This window comes from Rhipicephalus microplus, chromosome X, assembly GCF_043290135.1.
Source record: "Rhipicephalus microplus isolate Deutch F79 chromosome X, USDA_Rmic, whole genome shotgun sequence".
In the NCBI taxonomy this organism is placed as follows: Eukaryota; Metazoa; Arthropoda; class Arachnida; order Ixodida; family Ixodidae; genus Rhipicephalus; species Rhipicephalus microplus.
In genome coordinates, this window is record NC_134710.1 from 144,187,546 (window position 1) to 144,211,906 (window position 24,361).

Below are 24,361 nucleotides of genomic sequence, written 5' to 3' on the forward strand. Positions count from 1 at the left end.
TGCGCAGAATAAGTGTGATATTGATGAAATTTACAGCTGTCCTTTGTCTAAGCCGAAAAAAATAAGAAGATATAGAACTCCGAGACACATTGTTTATGAATCGCTGATCCATTTTTATCTGTCAGTTGTACCGGAAAGGAGTGGGGTACGAAATATGTCTAGATTTTATTGCGTGATGTATCATGCACATGTTCCTATACCCGGCCATTCTATCACCTGTGCTACGCAGAGGTGAAGAAGCGTTCCGGAACCTGAGTGTGTACTTCGGCTGGACGAAGAATCCCATGGTTCTGCGTTTCCTCGACCTGGATCCCGAAGTGCCTGTGACGTTCGTATATGGCAAGACCACATTCATCACGCGAAGCCCAGCCGAGCACATCAAGAAGACCAGGATTAATGGCTACGTCGACGTACAGGTGCAGACACAGCCCCTGCGGGGTCGCTGGGAAAGTGTGCTCGCAATACCGCAGTCTGCTTTTTGTCAGTGTCTTCAACACTCTTGTCTTCGTCGGCGCGTGCTGAAGCGCGCGGAGGTCCTAAAGCTAGAACTAAAAAAAAATAGTTTTATTTTTGGACGCCGCATTTTCTGCTTACTACATTTCCTTCGTGTGGGTGTATTTTCGTTTAGTTCCATCTTTTTATTTATTGCTGTTCTTTTATAGGTCGTATATTGAACGCAGGTGCTGTTTCTTTTATTTATACTTGAATAGTCTATGAATGAAGAAATTTGCCAGGGGACTAGTTCTTACGCTGTATTTGTACAAACGGCAGATGTGAGGCAATCGTGATTACAGATATTATTCTCGAAGGGGGTTGTCCAATAGCTAACAGCACTTGATTTTAGAAGAAACCATCTATTCAAAGATGAACGCTACATCAACGCATCCGTAGCGTGGTGCGGGATCGTTAGGCTGTTGTACCTTAGCGTTATCGTAGGGCTGTTGTGTGCTCACACACGCACGCACGCACACACGTGCGTACGATAGATGGTGTTCTCAAATAATGCTATTTGCACTGGTCTTAGTGAATTCAGTGTTAATTTGGTCAAGTTCAATAGTTTTTTTTTGCATACTGTATGAAACTTTCAGTTTTTTTACTTTTCTTTTTTACTTAAATTTCTTGTTGAATATTTCTTTTGTTTTGTTCCGTACAGCTGCTCTATTGTGTGAGATAAAAGCAAAAGCTTAAGTAAATGCAGAAAGATTAACCAGGTTGCACTTGATTCGGTGCATTTCACCGGAGGAGAGAAAAGAGGGCAGAAAAACAGTAAGCAAGAAGGAGAAAGAAAAATGATACGCTCTCACACATAGTATCGTTTATCACGCATGCACGGACTGTCACAACAGATAAATTACTTGGAGTCCAGTTCTTTTACGCTTGTCGTAGTGAAAGTAACCTAGAAACTGGGTTGTTTATCAATGCTTGCAAGAATTGATTGCCAGTTATCCAGAACTTGCAGTGCGCTTCGATCCTATGGAGTTGTCATTCGATCGATGACCGTGCGGATCATGCTAATTATTGATACAAATAGGGCGTAAACTTGCAGACCTTTTCCATGAAAATCATTAGCAGCAGATGCTGTATATTGCGGCAAATAGTTGTTATGATCAGTTTGGGCACGTGCCCAGTCTTTGAAAACTCGACGTTGTCTTAGATAGGCAGCTGCTGGGACAGCACACATCTACAAACCAAGAACCGCGAGCAGAATAACGTTTTATTTGGATCGCTCGTGGAAGCACCAATGCGAAACACCATCACCACTACCAAGCTGTACATGCTAGAAAAATGCACTGGGAGAGTGCCAACACCAGAAAAAGTCCCGCATACTGTTTTGCGTCAGGACGTTCTCGCACGTACGTAAGCAATGTGTTGACGTGTCCGAAGTCGGCCTTTTATCGCCTTCTCGCCTGTGTTCAATTCTCGAGCATGCTTTTGCGGGTGATATGTTAGTACATGTCTGTGGAGAATGTTTACGAACCGTATCGGTTATCGGTCGCCCTCGGCGATTTCTCGCGTAAGTCGCATTGAGCTTTCCGTGTTGCACGCCGACACAGTGCCCGCTTCTGTTTTCTTTAATGTCTGTTCGCATCTGCATGGCCGTGGCAAATCAAGAAAGCTGATGACTTGAGAAACGAAGAAACTGTTTTTGACTGGAAAAGTGGTGGATTAGCCTTTTATAAAATTTTATAAAGTGAACTGATGTTACCTTAACAGTCACCTAATCTATTAGAACCACTGAAGCCGGCTTCGTACGCATTTCCGTGGTCGTTTTGATGTTGACCCAGAGTATTTCTATTGAGCGCCGAGCTGACTTATTTCTGTTTGTGTGATGAACTATTGCCAAGATAAAAGAATTACACCAGTCGGAACCCGTCAAAGCCGTCAGGCAGCGAAAGTCTAAGCGGCGAAAATTCTCGAATGAAATAATAATAATAATAATAATAATAATAATAATAATAATAATAATAATAATAATAATAATAATAATAATAATAATAATAATAATAATAATAATAATAATAATAATAATAATAATAATAATAAAACTATTAATAATAATAATATTAATAATAATAATAATAATAATACACTTGAAATTCTGATACACGAAACCGGATCTTACAAACTACGCGATTTAACGAAGCATTTAGCAAAACAGATGTATATAAAAGTACGTTTTACCAAGTTCATGGTGTCTAGAATGTCTGGCAGTATACTGCAAGACTAGAAGCGGAGGCTGACGGAGCGGAGGCATTCTAGTTTTGCTCCTCAGAAAACTACAGACCTAAACTGCACGGTGTGATAGACTGCGCATTTATTTTCAGGCTTCGGGTCTCTTCCACCACTTGGCAAAAGCACGCAGGTCAGGCGTCAATGTCGAAAGTGTGCGTTAACTTTCACTTACACGCTTTTTAAGTGCTCATGGGAAAGTTAGTGGCAAGTACAGTGGCTTGGTAGCGTTTATGAGACTCTGCAAATTTTTTTTCACGCTTGAAAGGGTCGAAAAATCTTGTACTCAAGTTTACAGAGTTTCTGATTTAACAAACTAATTTCCAAGTTCCGGTAACTTTGTTAAATCAATGATCAACTGTAACAGTACCAATATTTTGATGGACCACTATGATAATTTAGCATAATCATCATCGTGAATTAGAAGCATCATCACTTCCTTTTATTTCTTTATTAATTCCTTCCCCTCATTCTGGTCCCGTGACCTGCATGAAGCTTAATAATACTGCTACTACTACCACGATGACCCATGGTAGACGAAGATATCTTCACTGTGAAGCGAATAAACGTAAAAGTACGAGATCTGAAAGACTAAGGCCCGTATTCAAAAACTAATCTTGGTCTCACCCCACGCTTTCCTCAACTTCCTGTACTCTCTACATGCGTTATAAAGGCGCAAGAGATAGTAACAGGGCGAAAGATGAGGACAAGACTGGTTTATGAATACTGGTCAATTTGTTTATCACACGCAATAAAAGTTTAAAACTGATAAAGAAACCTCGAGGAAAGGTCGGGGTTGGTTTGTGAGTAAGGGCCTAAATATTAGTGTTAATAACAGTTCCTCAGGCTTCATGCACAAATACACAATAATAATATAAGGCATGCCATAGGGGAGGGCCTTGGGTCATTTCGATCCCCTGGGATAAGTTAATGCACACTGACATCGCATAATACGCGAACCTTTTCCATTCCACCTCCAGCGAAATACGACCTTTGCGGCCAGCTTTCAGCTCCCGTATTTCGTCCGAGCACCGCAATCACTGAGCCACCACGGTGGCGAGGAAGAAAGATATCAGCAAGGAAATACGCAACTTTAGAAAGAAAAGCTCAGCATAAAATTAAACACAGCGTATAGCTTCACGGCAGTACCATTCCGCTGCAGCCGTAAAGCAGGCTCTGTTGCACAAAGGATAATATAGCGGAAAAGAGCTCTTTCTTCAGTCGAGTCTTGATTTTGTGGAGTGTTATTATACTCACAAAAATTTTCGCAGATTCTGAAGTATTAATGCCTGGCAACAGTTTGTAATTGTTATAACAATAGAATGTGTAATTACTGCATGTTGACCTACTATTTAATGAATGGCGGCCGTCCACGCCTGGAAATGCGGTGACAGAAGCTAACTTAAGACGCAGAATGTCTGATGAAGCTAACTTCAGAAGTAGAATTTCTGATGAAACGCTATACAAGTGACTTTGGAGTGTAAACAGAAAAAAATAATGTGCGGAATATAGCTATACTCCGATACAGCTTTAGAATTCTGCGCTGTTTCCTTCTCAATTGCGGATGTATACAAGCCTGCCTCAGTCGGCACACACTTCGTCCTTACGTCACAAGCTGGGCGGCCGGTGATTCCGCTTTTGCAGAACATGGCCGAGTGTGTGAGAAGGATTAATATTATTTTTTTAGTCGTGCAGGTGCTTCGGTAATCTGGGTGGGGTCTCTCCGAAATCCTTAACTAGTACCGTCTGTTGATGCGAATGACTGAATAGGGAAGACATTTTAAGACATATTAACGGACTCCTCTCTTCAAACTGCGCCTCTAATTCAAGATTAGTAGAGTAATGTTTAGTTTGTCATTTGTCAGGTAATTAGCACCCAATATTTATGCTTGTGGTGAAAAGGCAGTGATGACCCGGAATCGCAGGTCTCAATATAATAAATTGTGCGAGTTTCATTTTAAAAGTTTCACCAAAGTTATCTGCTGTGCAGCCATACGAGAATGGCAAATTAATGCAATACAGTCAGTCCTCCATAGCGAGTTAATAGACAATGTACAATAGAGTGAAGTAGATACGCTTTGAAAAGTCGCTTAGATAAGAATATTTTTATTGGGTTAGTGCACAGATATTCAAATGGTTACCGTTAATATCACAACCCTTTCTATAATAAGAAGCTTTAGAATAGCGCACCGCGAGCCCTTGCGGTGTGGTCGCTGCCACTGCGCATGCGTCGTAACGTGAGGCAGCGTTCGCGTTCGCGGACCGCACGCAGAAAATCCGAAATTGCGTGCGGTGATGGCGGCCCGAGCGTGGCCCGCAAGCGCCGATTTCGAAGCCACGGGCGGTCATGGCGGCCCGCATATGGCCTGCAAGCGCTAGTTTCGAGGCTACGGTGTCGCTGCGATCGTGCGTTGCGGTTCGCAGCAGGGCAAACGCTATTCTAAAACTCTTATGGCGCCCGCTTCGCCCACAACGCCCGCAGCGCTTGCAAACGATATTCAAAAATTCCCTAGTGTATACTGTTTCTCCTAAGGGAAACATTGGTAAGGAGAGAGAGAGAGAGAGCGGAAGGCCGGGCATTAACCAGATATTGGATGCTACCCAGCACAGGGGGTGTGGAAATAGAGGCAAAAAAGAGGAGTAGAGAGACAAAAAACAAGAACGCACGTGCACTCACGAGAAAATAAAAACGAACACGGGAAGGGTGTTCTTGCTACAACTGTTCAGAAAGGCCCGTCAATCGCAAAAGCCGCAGTAGCGCTTTTAGGGCCTTCTTCTGTGATGTTATATTCTGTCGATATTGTAAAATTCTTTCCTCCGACAGAGGTGAATTATCTAACTTGCTGAGTTCCTTGGGAAGGCATAGTCGTTGTCAGGCTTTGATGGATATGCCCTCAAAATAATATATCCAGCAAACTTTCTCTGTCAATGAAAAATGGGATGATCAGTCAGACGTTTCTTGAAAAAGATAAAGATGCGCAAAAGCGAGAATGGCCCTCGACTTCCACAGCTCTTGCGCTACCAGGAAATAGAGGGACGACTGTCAATAAAGAAATAAGGTTTGGCTTATCTCACTACAGTATAAGTGATTATGCACAAAGTGATGAGCAATGAAAAAAAAAATGAGGATGCATGTAAAGCCAGCTAACAACGACAGATTAACTTTGAATACAATATAACGTCCAGCGAAAACGTTAAATTACTGTTTATTGGACTATCGATGCAGGTGTTTGACAACTGCGGCCACAACGTGCACATGGACCAACCTGAGAAGTTCAACGCACTCGTCAACAAGGTGTGCGACCTCGCGAACAGCGGCGTTAAACTCGGATCGGCCTCCTACGCAGCGGACCGACCAGCAGAAGAGTAGCTTTGCGTCTTGTGCCGGGTGTGATCTTAGTTTTTTTTATTCACTGGCAATCGAACAGTCAATGTGGGACCACCACGTGGTGATATGCAAGCAAACGAGCACTCATCATTCATTTTACGGCCTTGGACACAACTGAAAGTGCCAATACGTCAGTAATTGTGGGTATGTTGCTACGCTGCATCACCTCGACAGGCAGGCATCGACACATATTTTTTACACTAAAGATTATTTCTGAGAACAGTGGTATTAGGTTGATCTCCGTAGTATTTGTCAAACCCCCCCTCCCCCCTCTGCACCAAAGCCCAACCAGTGACAACCACTTGGAAGCTTTGTGGGTTTTGTCAGTCATTTTTTGAACAAGAAGACTACATATTTAGGTTTGTAAAAAAAAACAGAACAAAGTATGGGGTTGCTATTGAATTAATTAATCACAGGGCTTTGCATCACTGAATGGGCAAGGTAGCCCAGCAGAAACAACTGACACAAAGACGACAGAGGCTACAGCATGTTTCTGCCTCTCTTGTATCTGTCTTTTGCTACTGTATTTACTTCTTCCGTCATGGTTACTCAGCATGCATGACTCGTCAGCCTTTGTTGTTTTCTACTTGCGCCTATATTCAACTATGCAGGCTTCTTGCAGTTTTCGCATGTCGCGTATATTCACAGCAAGGATGACCCTGCATGACTCTGGAATGCAAATGTGCCTTTGAACTTTAAGAAGAAGCCTGCCAGAGAATACAGTCATTTTCAAGTGCTGTGATTATTTGAACAATGGAGGTGGTGTGAATCAACGTTGAGTGTAGAGATTCGAACATAGTATTATAGAACTTCAGTTTGTCGCAAGTCCGTATTTATGTGAATTACTTGTTTTCAAGATTACTATTAATATTGTTTTCTATGGAAACAGAAGTGTATATTTGAACGCTACTTTTATTGTTAAGAATTACTTCTTTATCAGTTTGCGTTTTTATTTAGTTTATTCGTGTACACTTTCTCACCATTCAACCAATATTTGATCAGAATTTGCTCTTATTTAGCTACAAACGTCAAAGCTTTGCTAAACCACTGACTCAATCTATACCAGTTTGCAAAGTGAAAGAAACTTCTATTTGTTTAACACAAAACATTTTGCTTCACAAATAGCACCTTTTAACTGAAAGTGATTCTGACGTCTTTGCTTTCGTATATAAGTAAATCCAGCGAAATTTATTTGTGTCTAGACAATCACTTAGGTACCTGGTTAACATCATTGAACATGTACAACTTGAACACTATTATTATTTTTATTACTTCTAAGTTATTCGACAAATATGAATAAATTAAAATCACTCGGACACCTAGTATTATGTATATTTGATGAAGTGAGATAACTAGCGTTTTTCTCGATATGCAACAAGAACACAAAAAGTGAGCCTTACCCGCTTCTTTGTTGCTTAGGGGCTTTTTAAATAACACCATTACTGCTGCTGCTCTTTTTTTCTCAGCTACTGAAATTGCTGATCAATTTATGACTAGGGTATGAGTGTGTTTGCGCAATTATTGCCTTTATTATTTCGGCTTCCCTTCACACTTTTCAATTCTGAATGTGTAGGGTGGCCAAAAATCCCACCGTTGGTGTGACATTCATGTGTAACTTGTGCGCCGCGCGCCCAATATCGCAATGCATAGTAGCAGACTGAAATTTAGCATTCGGTACTCAGTCAAGTAATGCCGTTTCTATTATTTCACCTATGACGCAGGTCACTCTGTTACGCAACCGATACGTCTCAGTAGATAGAGGTGTAGATGAATTTTATGAGCACTATCTTTAAAACATTAAAATCGTTAGTGTCATCAAGCTCATTGTTTTTTTTTCTATCGCGTTCCTTTAGCCTTGGATTTTCAGTATACATGAGTTTACTATCCTCAAAAGTTCTGTCTTTATTGTTTTTCGGGGTTTTTATTTGGTCTCGTCCCCATCACTACGTCGCCGATAGAAGTAGCTTGTTTTTCTTTCCAAGCAGATGCCACATGACAGATGCCACGCAGTACAAATGTTTAAGGCCTATAGCCATGCGGTAAAGAGCAGTGACCTCATGAATGCACGAGGCACCGAATCACTTGAGAGGCATTATATATAGCTATATTGGTGACATTCACAACGCTTATTTAGATGCTAAAATGTTTACCAAGTATATAATGTTGTATGAACAGTGCGACAAAAGGAAGCATCACACCGCTAGCGCCCCTCATCGTCAATTGATATCACTGCGCTTGAGCGGTAACGTTAACCCTCGCAAATACGTCATGACCACGATGCTCCTAGCACCTGCTAAAAGTCACTACAGTGAAAGTGCGCATCAAAAACTTCCTGTTCCAAGAGAATCACCGAAGGGCTTTACGTAAGCCTTCCTAATTCTTCGATGGGTCACGCTATGTTTCATTTGGAGAAAACTAGGGAAAAAATTGAGCCAAGATTCAGCTGTAAACACAGTGATTATTAGTACTCGTGATGCTCGAGGACATTCATAGCTTCTACAGACGTCTTGGAGAACAAACGTTTAGTATATATAGAGTACGACCACAGTACCCTATGGGCAGCATAGGAACTTACTGAACGTGCTTCCTTGTTTTTTGCTTTTTTGCTTCCTTACCAGCGCTCGCATAGTTGTATAGCTCCATACGAGTGCGTTGTTAGCTGCTTTGTTGAATAGTCATTGCAACCTCAGTCATTGCTTGTTGATAGCTGTTTTGCTTTTGTTGATTTTGTACCCATGCCAAAAAAGAACGAAAACAAAATAGTCAACTGGATATTTTGCGTATGACGCTGTAAGCAACTGCATGCTTTCAGACTGCACCAAATCAAATCACGCAAATAAATTTGAATGCTTGTTTTATGCTGTTGACTTTTCTTTAAGGCAGTGTATGCACATTCAAATGCAACACAAGAAAAAACGCCCAAACAATTTAAATACACTCCTTCCTTGCGCTGTTACCGGTAATTAAAGTGCCGTTCATCAATAATTTAGCTTGCTTTCGTGGTACGAAGACGGACAAGGTGGACTTCGTGTGGCATAGCATCTGACTCCATCTAGTACTTTGTCTAAGCATAAATTATGTTGTAATTAAAAAAATGGCATATCTCATGCATTGTAGGAATAGCTTTTATGCGAAGCAGCCAGGGAATACCAGCCGATATGCGGTAATTCTCGCTTTGAGCCAAATGTTGCGAGGTGGATCGGCAACTTTGTGTAGCTGAGTGGTTTTTTGGATACCGTGGTGTCTTCAGGCCAGTAGACTTCACTGGCGCGTAAAGGGCGCCTCACAATCTGACGTAATCTGGTCACTCACCGTTCCAGCAAAGACGTCACTTTTTTCATAACGAAGTGTAATTGATTGATTGATTGATTGATATGTGGGGTTTACGTCCCAAAAGCACCATATGATTATGCAATACGCCGTCGTAGAGGGCTCCGAAAATTTCGACCACCGGGGGTTCTTTAACGTGCACCCAAATCTTAGAACAAACAAGGGCCTACAACATTTCCGCCTCCATCGGAAATGCAGTCGCCGCAGTCAGGATTCGATCCCGCGACCTGCATGTCAGCAGCCGAGTACCTTAGACACTAGATTACCGTGACGGGGCTCATAACGACGTGTAAGCTGCAGTGCAATGATCTCAGTGTTATATGTAACGGTTTCTGGTATATTCCAGCAACGTTCGTCTACAGCCTGTTGAGAGGAGCATACTATCGCCCTCACTATGAGCTACATTACGCCAGCGCGCAACCGAAAGAACTGCAATGTTGTAAAGCGGCGTAGATGATGGAATATTTCCAAAATATCGATAGAGAGTCTGGCTGCCCCTGCGAGCACACATCAACCCTGTAATAAACGAAGGGGTCCCGGACCCGATCGTCTGGTTACATTGTAGGTCAAAGAACAACTGAGCGAGCCAGCGCCCCTGGCTCGTGTTCATACCCACCGCCCGTTCTCTCTCCTTTATTTGCAACACACTCCCGAGGCCACCTAAATCGCGGCAATATTCGGGTGCCCAGCGGCAGAAGTTCAGGCGAACATCTGCGAACAAGATGCGAATGAGTGGAGGGGGAGGTGCTACACGGAGACGATGAAGTGGTTGGTAATGACGATGAAGCTTGGGGAGGCGGTGGCTTCTCTTGTGTAGGGAGCCGTCAATTCAAACTACAGTGTTTAGAGGACTTCGCGGTGACGTTTGGTATCCTTAATATTTCGTCTCGAGACCCGGTACGCTTGCTTCTCTGCTTAGCGCTGCAGGTCACGTCGACACGATGCCGCAATTCATGCTGGGGGCCTTTGCGCTTCTTGCGTCAATTTTTGTAGTATCATGGGTATGAATTTAGTCTGCTCTTGTACATTCGGAAAGATTCCTGATAATCATCGTAAACCTTGCGCTGTTGGCGTTTTATGTCAAACCTCTGCAGGTGTGGCGCGAATATGCTCCGCTGGATCAGTTTGAGGGCGAGGTGGTCCTGATCGTGTGTCTGGCTCACAGGTGCATCCGAGCTAGAAAAGTTTTGGATAGAAAACGATTGTTCTCCGCTCAATGAGAATGACAACGCCGAGTCATCCTGGTTCCGTCGGGTGGTGACCTCGCCAAGGATGGCCCTCTCGGCGGCGTCCGAAGGCATCGGAGATTCATCCGCATGCTCCCTTGCCAGTAGCAGCTTATCAGCGTCCGTCCCGGTGTCGCGAACGAAGGCGCACATGGAGCTGACGTCTTTGAGAGCGTCATTACGAGTTGTGGCGGTGCATTTGGTGACATCACTGCGGGAGTCTCCCGACGACTTGTTGATATCACAGTCAATCCCGCTTCACGAGAGTCCTAGTTTCGTCCTGTTTTCTGCATGAGGCGCATGGCGTAGTGCTGGAGCTGCGTGGTGTGGTGATTGTACATCAGGTGCAGGTTTCTGGCATCAGGCGCCATCTTCATGTGATGTTCGGTAGCGTTGTGAATGTTCATGGGGTGCATGTCCTCAATTGAGTGCCGCTCGTAATGGCGCTGCTGCTCGCTGCTCTGTGGGTGCACGGGGCTGTGCGACGGGCAGTATGTGCGTTTGCCCTCTTCGTCTGGCACGAGACACTGTCTTGGTGAGCTGCAGCTCAGACCACAGGAAACCGGGTCCTTGTGGTCGATGCGCATGGTGTACCCAGGGTTTCCTATGAACATCTAGATCTCCATGGCGTACCTTCTAGATGAGTCTTTGCGCTGAAGCACCGTGGATAACGTGGAAAGCGGCAGGTCTTTCAGCGTGCGCTCAAAACTCGTTCAAGTTGTGGTCGACGTTGATGTCGGCAGGCCACTGGAAGGCGAAGTTGTCGCTTGCTTCGACGTCGATGCGGGAGGAGTTTGGAGGCTGGTCGAAAGCGAAGTTGGGGCCTGCTGTGGTGTCGTTACGAGAGGAGTCGAGAAGCCGGTCGAAAGTGAAGTTGTGGCCTGGTGTGACGTTGGTACGAGAGGAATCGTGAGCATAGTGGAAAGAGAAATTATGGGCCAAGAAGGGGTGGTGGTGGACCATTGGCCATGACCTTGTCGTACCGACGTGTTGTTTGCACGCTGTGAGTTGTTCGTTTCATTGTTGATTGCACACAGAGAAGTTGATGTCGTGCCGTGCATCGGTGGCAATGAAGGGTTTTGGCGGTGCGGCAATTTACAGCGAAATGGTTGTTGTTTAGCGCAGCGAAAGCATAGCTTCTCTGCGTGAATCCCCTTCCGCATATCTTACAGAGAAAGACGTTCGGAGCATTCCTGGAGAATGTGCTCAGGAGAGGTGCATAAGACGATCGATGTTTAGCCGATAAAGCCGCAGCGGACTGCAAGGGTGGCTGACGGATCAGCAAATTTCGCTGTGGAGGCCTCCGGCTTGTATATGATATTGGTTCCTAGAGATCGCATCTTCCCGTATGTCTACTTGTACTTTGATGAAGCTCAGGAGGTCTTTAACTTGTGACTGGGTTTCCCAGAATGCTGTGGCGTTCTCAGTTAGCACGATTTCTTTCTGTCGTTGGCGATAGAGGATGCTCAGGTCTGGGGGTGACGTCTTCAAGATGTGCCACAGCACTGTCTAATACCCTCCTGGAGACACTTCGAGACCGTCTAGGGCGTTCGTGTGGAAGGTGGCTTCATCGTATAGATTTCGTAGCTTGGTCACGTCGGCGAAACTTCGGAGTGGTGCGACTGACAGCAAACTGTCGAGATGGCCGTCGACTAGCATGTCAAGGTGACCGAAACGGTCCGACAGGATATGAATGGTGATTTCATAGTTCACTTCAGCCAGGCGAATACCCTGAATGGCTGCCTTCGCTGCTCCAGTCAGGTATGTCAATAAGCATTGAAACTTGTCAATTATCAGGATCCAGTCGTTGTTGTGAATACTGGCTTGAAACTGGTCCCAAAACCCTTCCCAGTCGCGTCGTTCGCCTGAGAAACTCGGGATGTGCAGCTTGGGCTGTGCGAATCAAGACGGCGTTGTGGGAGTCGCAAGGCCAGGCGAAGGCGAAGTCGCGGCCGGCTGCAAAGTGCCGGTGAGGGGGTCACTGAGTGAAGCGGTTGTGACGTCGACGTATGCGGGTGGGGTTGGCGACTGAAGCTCGGAAGCCCGTGGAACCCTTCCTTCAGCGCAGATGACCTGATATTCGTATTCGCGGGCGGTGGTATAGTCTGCCTCGAGGTCTTCACCGTATAGCGCAGCTTGAATTTCCTTGTCGTAGGTGATGAAGTGGGCGTGTTTCACCTCAGTGCTGTTGATGCGCACCTGGAGCCTGTGAGCAGGGGTCATCGAGTTTGCCAGTAGGGTGTCGAGAGTCTATATTGCCTTAGTGATGGCTGTCCGGTAGAAACCACGCTGTACTCGGAGTTGGCTCATTGTCGAAAGATGAGGGCCATATGACCGGGTGGGTTTTGGCACCAGAATAAAGTGTGTGAATAAACGTAGAAGGACACCCGGACCTGATCGTCTGGCTACATCGAAGGTCAAAGAACAAGTTAGCGAGCTAGAGCCCCTGGGTCGTGCTCATGCCTGCAGCCCGTTCTTTCTCCTTTATTTGCAACAACTCCCACTTGCTTGCTAATGCCCTGAAAGTTGTCATTTCCGAAGCTGGTGTCACCACCACGGGGCAATATGACGGTGAGCGTGAAAGCAAACCGAAGTGACGAAGGCTCGCAAGAGTAGCCAGACCCTCCCCTCATAGCTCTAAAATATTTCCCGTTCGGCGCTATTTTATAACCTCACAGTGCACTTCGCTACGTGCTCTTGCAATACCTTTTTTTCATATCCGACCCGTATACTTCCAGGTAATGGAGTTACCCGAACCATGACGCTTTGCAGTGGTCGCCAGTTAACCCACTATCGTGGAGCAGCTTCTTGGTTTTGAGTGCGGAACACTTTAGGTGCATGGGCTGTCATGTGATGTAGTATGCTTTGATGGTATGCTGCAGTCACCACTCTTGAAAAACGCAGGCAAAACTACGTATAGCGAAGCCATCTGTTGCTCACTGAGCGTCCGATATCTCTCCTTTCTCGTGTTCCTCGAGCACCCTGATGATGATAATAAGTACGGAGCCCTTCAGGAACCCGAGATTTTGTATAATGTCGCTGCTCTGCATAAAGGAGGCCAAAGCGATAACTAGAAAGATATAGTAAAAAGGAAAGAAATAGAAAGAAAAATAGAAACAAATTGATACAAAGAGGGAAGACAAGAAAGAATGAAGGAATTCAATAACAAAACTAAAGAAAATCATCGCCATATCTACGAAAGGAACGATGTTAGAGGCGCTTGCTCCGAGGTGCATGGGGCCTTTCTTGGCGAGACGATTTCCGTAGGAAGACTTGTTAAGGAGACGGTGCATGATGTGTACGTTGAAGGCAGCTTTGTCGGGCACGTTCCGCGACGGACTGCACAGTGTGACGTCGATTGGCACGTTAACCACGAGCCCCTTTACGCCTGATGCTCATAAGTGGCAGACGTGGAGCTATCAGGTGCTTTTGAACGGGTTTGAGAGCGGGCAGGTGAAGGTGCTTTGGAGGGTATTGGTACCCGTGAGTAACACTCATCGTAGGAACTTTTCACATGCTGCCGTGCTTGCGAAGCGATGAGAACGAAGTGGACGCATTCGCGAGTGGGCGAGCGCGCGGGCCATCTAACACAGACGCCCCGGGTGGCGGTGCGCCATCTTGTGAGCATTGTTATAATCACTGAAGAGGTCACCGTAGCAACGACCTTTAGAGGTGAACGGAGAATAGCAATGCCTGTGTGCCTTCACCGATTAGCTTCGATGCGCTGCCGCACCGAATGCACTGAAATCACGCGCAGGGCGGCTATGGTGCGTCGTGTTTGTACCAAGATTGGACGACTTTCACATCGGCCAGACTAGTCAATGTATCGACGCGCGCCTTAGCGCCATCGAAATTAATTGAATTCAGTCCTCTCATTTAACCTCACTATGTTAGTCATGCAAATTTTCATGCAATTTATTATGGTATCATGCACAAAATCATAACAATTTTGTGCCATCAAGCTAGTTAGATAACGCGAGAAATTTCAGGGGCATATCACCTTCAGTAACGGCAGGTCACCGCTGTATCTGCCAATCGTACACCACTCCTGCACTTCGGAGGCAACCGATTTGTACCTTTTTTGTTTTCATGTATGTCCGAAAACACCGACACACACAAAAAAGAAAAATAAAGAAAGAAGGTGAAGCTTCTGAACCGCTAAACTGACACTGAGACCAATAGAAATTGTCGAAAGGACGGCTCAACTAAACACTAAACTACGTGGGTGAATCATGCAATATTTTGCACCTTGCCAAATTCCCTGTGCAAGAAGTGCTTGCCCAACGCAAGTGGAAAGCGAGGCCCGCGCTATCGCGCACTCATTGCGGCGGCTGCTGCGACATTAACACATTTTCCATGAGTGCTTGCGCGCACAGTGGTGGCGCTCATGTGTTTGAAAATGGTCTGTTGAATGCAGTCGTTTCGAAAAACATGGGTCTCCATTGTTTTGGGAAGCCACGCCGGTTATAGCACGACACTGAAATTCGGCCAGAATGTTCCAGTAGGCCTCTTCTGCACAGAACCAGGAGTCGTTTTTGGCAAGTAGTCTTTTCCTTGAAATATAATTATTTTAACCCTATTCATCAATTTATTTTTAATACTGAGTGTCCTTTTGTTAGTGCACGTAACTTACACGAAGCTCTACTTTGATTGCACAGTGTGCCGCGCTGTCTATCGTCGTTGGGGACGCCTTGTCTTACGCGTCATTCGCATGACAAAACAATCTTGACATTGGTCGTTGAAATGGTTTGCTGGTGGAAAGATAACAATGCTTGCATTCGTGGTTCGTATCACACGCGATGCTGACAGCGCAGCCTATGGACGCCTCTCCTTCAGGTATATTACAGTTCAAACGCGGCTCGTACGAGGCCGACGTTTGTAACGTACAGCGTAATATTTCACTGAGGTGTGCTTCCACAAGAGTTGCAGAAGGTAGCGCCATACTCATCTTCCTCTTTCCAGTGTTGTGCACCCACGCACGTGAAGGTAATCTGGGTGTGACGTACTGCGCTAAATATCACCACCACCACCACCACCACCACCACCACCACCACCACCACCACCACCACCACCACCACCACCACCACCACCACCACCACCACCACCACCACCACCACCACCATCATCATCATCATCATCATCATCATCATCATCATCATCATATGTGGGGTTTAACGTCCCAAAACCACCATATGACTATGAGAGACGCCATAGTGGAGGGCTCCGGAAATTGCGACCACCTGGGGTTCTTTAACGTGCGCCCAAATCTGAGCCCATGGGCCTACAACATTTTCGCCTCCATCGGAAATGCAGCCGCCGCAGCCGGGATTCGAGTCCACGACCTGCGGGTCTGCAGCCGAGTACCGTAGCCACTAGACCACCGCGGCGGGGCAATATCACGTCTTTGAACGAAGCAAACATGGTTTTCATTGCCTTTGAAATCAAATAATTTTCGGCATAGTTCTATTGAAAATTGAATTCATCTTCGATGACTAAAATGTGGAAGAGAAAAAAAAAAGAAGGACCATAGCTTGATTTGGGTGAAATAATTCGTGTCGGCAGAAACGATTACTGGGGTGACCGAATAAGTGCAAAGGATGCCTGCAAGTGCAGTAGTGTACTATGTTGTCCAGCGTTTTTATGTGCAGCTGGCGCCAAATGCTTACGTGATGCGAGCTCCGCGACAAATGCGAATTTCCGTTTTATTATTGTGTGATCGATGCTTCGCATTTAATCAATAACTATGTAGATAGCAAAAAATGGCTGAAAGCTAAAATACCTAGGGTCTATTGGTTTACAGACTTGGCCTGAATTGAGACATGATCAATTTGATGTTCAGTATACTTCTTGAATGCCAAGGTAGGGAAGAAGGTGGCCGGAGACCAGGCCATAGGGAAATATGGCATCGGTACTGCAAATTAGAGAGGGGAGTTATTTGTGGAATTTGAAGAGCGCAATATTTTACGGTTGTTGAATACATTTACCGAAATTTATTGAACCGTAAGAGGACAAAAAAGAGCCCTGATGGCGAAAGTAAGAACGAAACAAGCTCTATACTGAGTGCACACCCAGAGATCGTGCATGATGTGCGAGTGCTTGGCAAAGTACAATGCAGTGACCATGCATAGAATGGTAAGGTATTGAACTTGTATAGACTTGAAGAAGGAACGACGGAAACTGATACGCAAGATGCCAACGAATGAGCTAGCAATGACAGAGAAAGTACAGGAATTATGAGTCTCACTTCAGAACAGACACTTCGCTCTTATTGAGAAAATCAGCATTAGCTTTGACGCAATGAATGACAATCTGACAAGTATCATTACGCAGTGTGCAGTGGAAGTTGGAGGTACGGTACTTAGACAGGACACTAGGAAGCTGTCTCAGGAGACGAAGAACGTCATTAAAAACGCCAAAACATGAAAGCCTCAAATACAACCGACAAAGTAGAACTGCCAGAGCTTTCGAAGTTTTATAGTAAGCGTAATGTATCCAATGTAAGAAGGTATAACATGGATAGAACTGGATATGCTCTTAAAAAGCGGAAGAAGCGTCAAAGCAGTCAAGAGAAAACTTGGGATAGGCAGAAAACAGATGTATGCACTAAGGGGCAAGGAAGGCAAATGAACTACCAATATTAATAGCATTGTTAAGGTATCGGAGGAGTTTTACAGAGATCCGTACAGTAGCCAGCACAACCACGACTATAATGTAAGAACTAGCAGTAACCCAGGTGACATCCCACCAGTAATGACAGATGAAGTGCGGAAAGCCTTGGAGGGAATGCAAAGAATCAAAGCTGCTGGTGAAGATTAGGTAACATCAGAAAGACGAATTACAGATTGTGTTAGAAAAACTAGCCACCTTTTTTACGAAGTATCTTTTGACGGGAAGGGTACCAGAAGCTCTGAAGAATTCTAACATCAACTTAATCCATAAGAAAGGGGACGACAAAGACTTCAAAAATTACAGGCCCTTCATCTTGCTCTGCTTCGTATACACGGTATTTACAAAGGTGATTGCTAACAATATTAAGAAATTAGAATTCAATCAACCAAAGGAAGAAGTACAATTTCGAACAGGCTACTGAACAGTTGACCACATTCATATTATCAATCACGTCATAGAGGAATGCCAAAAATACACCCATCCCCACAGCCTTCATAGATTCAAAGAAGGCCTTTGATTCAGTAGACATATCAGCAGACATGCAGACACTGCAGAATCAGGGCGTGAACGAAGCGTATATAAGCATTCTGGAATGCTTATACTACAGAGGATCAACTGCCCCATAGGCTCCATAAAGAAAGTGATCAGATACCACAAAATAAGGGTATAACAGAAGGGGATACGATCTCCCCAATGCTATTTGCCGTGCGCTTACAGGAAGTTATCAAGGACTTAGAATGAGAAGTTTAAGATATCAGAGTAATTGAGTAATTGGAGAATAAGCTAGTCATCTGCGCTTCGCCGATGACATTGCATTGCTGAGTAACTCAGGAGATGAATTGAAACTCATGGTTACTAAATGAGATAAGGATAGCCGAAAGGTAGGTCTTAAAATAATCTACAGAAAACTAAAGCAATACATAGCAGCCTCGAAAGAGAACATCGCTTCGACATTAGTAGGAGTGCACTTGAAGTTGCAAAGAGGTACGTCTACTTAGGACAGATAGTAACCACGGAGCGGAAGCTCGACATTGAAGTAACTAGAAGAATAATAATAGAGTGGTGCACAATCGGCAAGTATCCTCAAATGGCTTGCCACTATCCCTCAAGAGGAAGGTTATAACAGCTGCATCTTACCGCTACTTACCTTAGGAGCAGAAACCTGGAGGCTTACAAAGAGGCTTCAGCTTAAATTGTGGATGACGCAATGGGCAACGGAAAGGAAAATGATAGGGGTAAACTAATCCCCGAATTCAGAGATGTTACTTGGCTCGCGCTTTCGTCCTGACTTGAGTAAGTCAGCGTGAAGCAAGCAGTGGACTTCAAAACGCCCAAGTTGGCCTTCGTGTTTCATAGATGTTCAGGCTGTATTGCATGGCCAAGTAAAGAACGAGCTTTAAAGCAGAAAGACGTTGCTCGCCTGGTAACAAGGTTGATAATGAAGTTGTTCGCGGCACGTGCTATACAGCAAAAAAAAAAAAGATCGTATATTTCAATATAACTATATGAAAACGAAGTGCCACAAGCATATTTTTGCGATTTTACGGCTAACGAGCGGGACCTGGTGCCTGCCACCGCAGCGATGCACAGTGTTGCTTCTCTAAAGCGTCCGTTGCCCACTGGTTTTAGTCGCCACCCAACTGCAGCGTGTCTCTGCACCCTTGCTTGTTTGGAGGCGAAACTAGCATCGCTTTGGGTTATTTCGTCGTTTTAAAAGACGATAGTCTTTCTTGGGAACCTTCGAAGCAAAAATAGTGGTCTGTCTGTCTGTCTGTCTGTCTGTCTGTTTGTCTGTCTGTCTGTCTGCACATTTGTCTGTTTGTCCACCGTTACCACGAACTGGGTATTTGAAACAGCACCAGCCGATACCCCGAACGGCCAACCCCATCCGACGCGCTCACCAAAACAGCTCAAGGACCAGCGTTCATACGTGTGCGATTGTCAATTAAAAAGGAGTTATTGCGCATATCTGAGACACCATAACAACATGTATATATTTTGCATGTTCGCCTTTTACTAAAAAGGCATACATAAGCAATTCTAAGGACCGCAGCGCTTATCACGATGAGCTGATCATGCAATGCTTGCACGCTGCACGCTCGAGGCACTCTAACCCAGTGCCTCTGGAATACCATTTACCAATTTTTTTTTTGCGCAGAACATCAAATAAGTGTTTTGTTCACTCTCTCCACACGCAAGACTATCGTCTTTCGACGACTTCTGCAGATTACATGCAGATACGGGGCCATTTTTTTAATCGAACGCTACGGCGTCTATTTGTGCTGGTCTGGCTAGTGAGGTAACGCAATTTTCAAGGTATTCGCCTTTCTATTCGCCTGTGAACATGCTTGTAGCGGGCTAAGTGGCAGTTCTATATGAAAAAATAAAAACAACAACAAATTCTGGGAGCAAAAGTGATTCGTATACTTTTGTTGAGCTTGGTAAAGAAGAGAAAAAGTGGGGGTCAAGACATTGCCCTCGGCTGAATTTTGTCTCGCGTAGTGCCGTAAAATCTCGCAGCATGATGGTGACGGGTGAGGCACATGGTTCGGAAACCAGTCAAAGGGGCACCTGTGTTGATGTTTTTTGTGGAATTTTTCGTAGCGTTCTGCTGCAAACAATGCCTGTCTGAGCGAGAAACAGCGCCCTAGACGAGACGAAAGAATAGACGAGACACACAGACATAGCGCTGAGTCGATTTTCTACCGAAAGAGACGGAAACGAGAAAAAATGTTGTCGTGTTTTATAAAAACACAAATAGCCTATGTGGCTACGCAGCACTTCGGCGTCGTCATCACCGGGGCTATTAAAACGCACGCGTGTGCAGTCATCAGATCCTGTAACGCCAGGGAACTCAGCTACTTCACAAAAGTCCCGCATAACTTTAGGAAGAGCCGCCGGCTGCGGAAAGCGTGCCAGCATCGCGTATACGTGCTTTGCGATGAGTAGCATAACTTTTCTGACTGCATGGTACACTGTTGACTACAAATGCGGACTAGATTTCTGGTGACTATTGGGAATGTGCCAGTGCCGTAAAACCTGAGTGCCATCAGTAGCTATAACACTGGAGGCATAGGCCGTCTTGGGTAGCCACCACTTTTACGGAGCAGCAACATAGGCAGCAGCTGCCGCACGGCGTTCTTCGTGAATTTTTACCAAGCGTGGAATTGTTGCTCGTCGAACAATTGCATTGGATTTCTTCGGTCACGTAAAGCAGGTCGAATAATCTTCGGCAGGCAGTACCTGGTGCCTGCCACCAGGTACTGCCTGCTACCTCACAAAATGGTACGCTTATGTCATGGCAAGCAAACCCAACAGCAGCCAACCTCCGCGCAACGTTTATTTGAGAGGTGGCCAAGTTGGAATAACGCATGAAGTCGCTTTCAGGCTATCTCCACAGCTGACTTGAAACTTGTCCTGACTTCGACCGAGCCAAGTCACCTTCAAGTCATCCGCAAGTTCGAGAACAATTTATGGTGAGTAGAAAGACTACCTTGAGTCAAGAACGAGTCAAGCACAAGTCAAGTAACATCTCTGCATTCAGGGGTAAGCGACAAAAACAGAGCAGAGTGGGTCAAGAAACAAAGCGTGGTTAAGGATATCATAGTCGAAAGCAAGAAGAATCAATGGAAATGGGCTGGGCATGTAGCGCGTAGGCAAAAAAACCACTGGTGGAATCGTAACTTCTGTGCTATTAGCGAAAATGGTCGCGGTTGTAACAGGGCCGAAGCCAGAAATTTTTTCCGAGATGGGAGGGATTCAGCCATGCTTTATATATTTTAGTGAGTGCGTTTGTATGTGTGCGAGTACAAAGACGCCACAAAACTGAAAAAAAAATTCGGAAAGATTCCACATACCTTGCGAATCGATGTTACGCGAAGCATGTGGAAAAAAGGTGTCTGTGTTGTTTTTATTGAGGGGAATGTTAGGAAATGATGCCAAAGTATGTACAAATGTTGTACGCACAAATATATGTTAAACAGTCACATGTTTACTGTTGCGTAACGATGCCAACTGTCACATGGGTATTAGCAACACCAGAAGTTTCCAGCTGATATGTAGCACTTGTGCCAGTGAGGCCGATTGCGGTCCTGGACACTGCTAGGCGAATGAGCTGCTGTGAATGGCGCATCACTACAATTTTTTAACCGGACTTTACGGCTGTATGATAAGAGTACATATTTTGTGTTTATAAAATTGGATTAGTCAGCAGTGCAACCACGATTGACGTTGCACGAACATTACGGTCTACATGAAAAGCAGTTCCGAGACGTAGCGCACCTCTGTGGTATACTTGATTGCACGCAGACTGCTGGGATTCGATTTCTGCTTGAACCATGATATTTATTCTATGCTTTCGTTGGGTGAACGCAGTCGATGTCAGATTTTACGGGTGAAGCTCTTTAGGGCCAACCTAGTCCCACAAAACCCAGACCAGACTGAACGCCTGCACAACAAAAACGAAAGCATATATATGTAAACAACGAACTTTATGTGTCATAAACTATACGGCAGCACAATACGTGATCACCCGTGCCATCTATCTGACTGTCCTTCTATGCATCTGGTCATCCATCCATCCGTATGTCCGCCCGTATGTCCGCACGCCTATGCATCCACGCGTGCGTCCAACTGTTCGTCCGTCGTTGCGTCGATTCGTCCAGCCGTCAATCTTTTATACTAGCTAGTGACTACCACTTAGACATTATGAGCCTTCGGACCGTACCTTCACCTACTCGTCGTCATTCACATCGTGGATATGCATTGATTTTTCTTAATGCTATCAAATTAAAGTTACCAATGTCTGTTCGCGCCAATCATTAGTAATTTTAATTTTATTCTATTAGCTGTCAATCCCATTCAGTGCCTTGGGCTAAACTACAATAGATCATAACCCGACGTGACAGCTCTACCGTAGGAGTACATATGTAATGTTTATAAATTTGGGTAACCATCACTGCATCGCCGATTAACTAACATTACGGTCTATTCCAAAAGCAGTTGCGAGACCTGGCTTGGCTGTGTGGTAGAATACTTGTTTCTACGCAGATTGGTGGGGTTTGATTCCTGCTGGGACCCTGGTATTTTTTTTAAAGTCGTCGAGTCAACGCAGCCGATGTCAGCTCTTTCTTACTGCTCACGCGTTAAAATTACCCATGTGTGTTTTCGCCACACCTTGGCAGATATGAAGTGTCAATCACCAGTGGCACATACCCGCCCAAGGGGTTCCGCCTATGTCTGGCGGAAACTATTTGACGACGTACAAGGTGGTATTGACACATTATTCATGTCATGACCAGCGAGTCGTATTTGTCAAATGATCTTACCATTCAATACTGATTTTAGTTTACCACCCTGCAGTGGTGGTCTAGTGGGTAAGGTACTCGGCTGCTGACCCGCAGGTCGCGGGATCAAATCGTAGCTGCGGCGACTGCATTTCTGATGGAGGCGGAAATGCTGTAGGCTCGTGTGCTTAGATTTCGCTACACGTTAAAGAACCCCAGCTGGTCAAAATTTCCGGAGCCCTCCACTACGGTGGCTCTCATAGTCATATGGTGGTTTTTGGACGTTAAACCCCACACATCAGTAAATTTCGGTTTACCCCAAGTAAAAAAGGTGATCACAAGTGCACCCAGACGTAGGTGGCTAAATCGTTAGATTGATACGTATATAGACACCAAAACTGCTGGCAGAATGCAAAGAAATGATTCGTATTTAAAACGCCATGTGTAGCCTTCTCTGAAACAGAGATCGATGCTCCTGGGCAGACAACATATGGTTTGTGAATGCTGATGTAGCATTCTAATTTGAAATATTTCCTCTTGACGTTTTTTGTTCTGGTGTGGATGCCACACGCTCAGTTTCTTAAATGTGAAACATTTCTTAGTGAACTTCGGCGACTTTGACCATATCTATCTATCTATCTATCTATCTATCTATCTATCTATCTATCTATCTATCTATCTATCTATCTATCTATCTATCTATCTATCTATCTATCTATCTATCTATCTATCTATCTATCTATCTATCTATCTATCTATCTATCTATCTATCTATCTATCTATCTATCTATCTATCTATCTATCTATCTATCTATCTATCTATCTATCTATCTATCTATCTATCTATCTATCTATCTATCTATCTATCTATCTATCTATCTATCTATCTATCTATCTATCTATCTATCTATCTATCTATCTATCTATCTATCTATCTATCTATCTATCTATCTATCTATCTATCTATCTATCTATCTATCTATCTATCTATCTATCTATCTATCTAGCCGCCTACCACTTTTAGCTCTCCTGGCCGTTTTGATAATGGTTTTTATACCAGAACTGATATGGCATAACATGACTGTATGATGAGCATAAGTGACTAGTCATGACATCAAAATCATGACATCTATGCCACCAATGTCATGATTTATGTTTCATGGTCTCGCTGCTCTTGTGGTGGTTTCGTTCACATGAAATATCAAAACTGGTTTTGTATGACATGACTTCATGGGTAACATAAGCGACAGATCCTACCGTGAAAGTTATGACATGCATGTCATTAAGAACATGACTACATGCCACGTTCATGATGCGCTCACGGCCGTTTCGCTGGCTTCATATATAGCAAATTTAGTATTACGTAGCTTGAACGGACGATGAAGGTAAATGCCACCTCCAAACATAATATTCATGAGATGTGCGTCATGTAAACCATGACTACATGTTACGCTCCTAGCGCACTCGCGGCCGTTTCGATACCTCCACCAACACCATGTTTTGTATTACGTGACGTGAATGGACAGCGACCACAAATGTCGGGCGCAAACATGATAATCATGACATGAAATGTATGTACGGCACAATTTACGTGTGTCTCGTAACGTTGTGTGGTTTCAAAGTGACATATCAACCTTCCTCATTAATGCTTCGCATTCCATCGATTCCCACTGTACGTGGGATGTCCCAATTTTATAGCTCTCATACGGTATCTTTTAGCGTGAAATAAACAC

At 44.6% G+C, this 24,361-nt stretch overlaps 1 protein-coding gene across 6 annotated transcripts in view; it reads left to right on the forward strand.

Annotated features, from left to right (window-relative positions):
* Window positions 1-8,976, forward strand: part of LOC119176926 ((Lyso)-N-acylphosphatidylethanolamine lipase) — a 116,505-nt gene extending 107,529 nt beyond the window's left edge. For all 6 annotated transcript variants that reach the window (XM_075877932.1, XM_075877933.1, XM_037428266.2 and 3 more), the window contains 2 exons: window positions 230-416; window positions 5,957-8,976. In XM_075877932.1, coding sequence (XP_075734047.1) covers window positions 230-416; window positions 5,957-6,100 — 331 coding nt within the window. In that variant the 3' untranslated portion in view covers window positions 6,101-8,976. The remainder of the gene's footprint in view (window positions 1-229; window positions 417-5,956) is intronic.
* The last annotated feature ends 15,385 nt before the right edge of the window (window positions 8,977-24,361 follow it).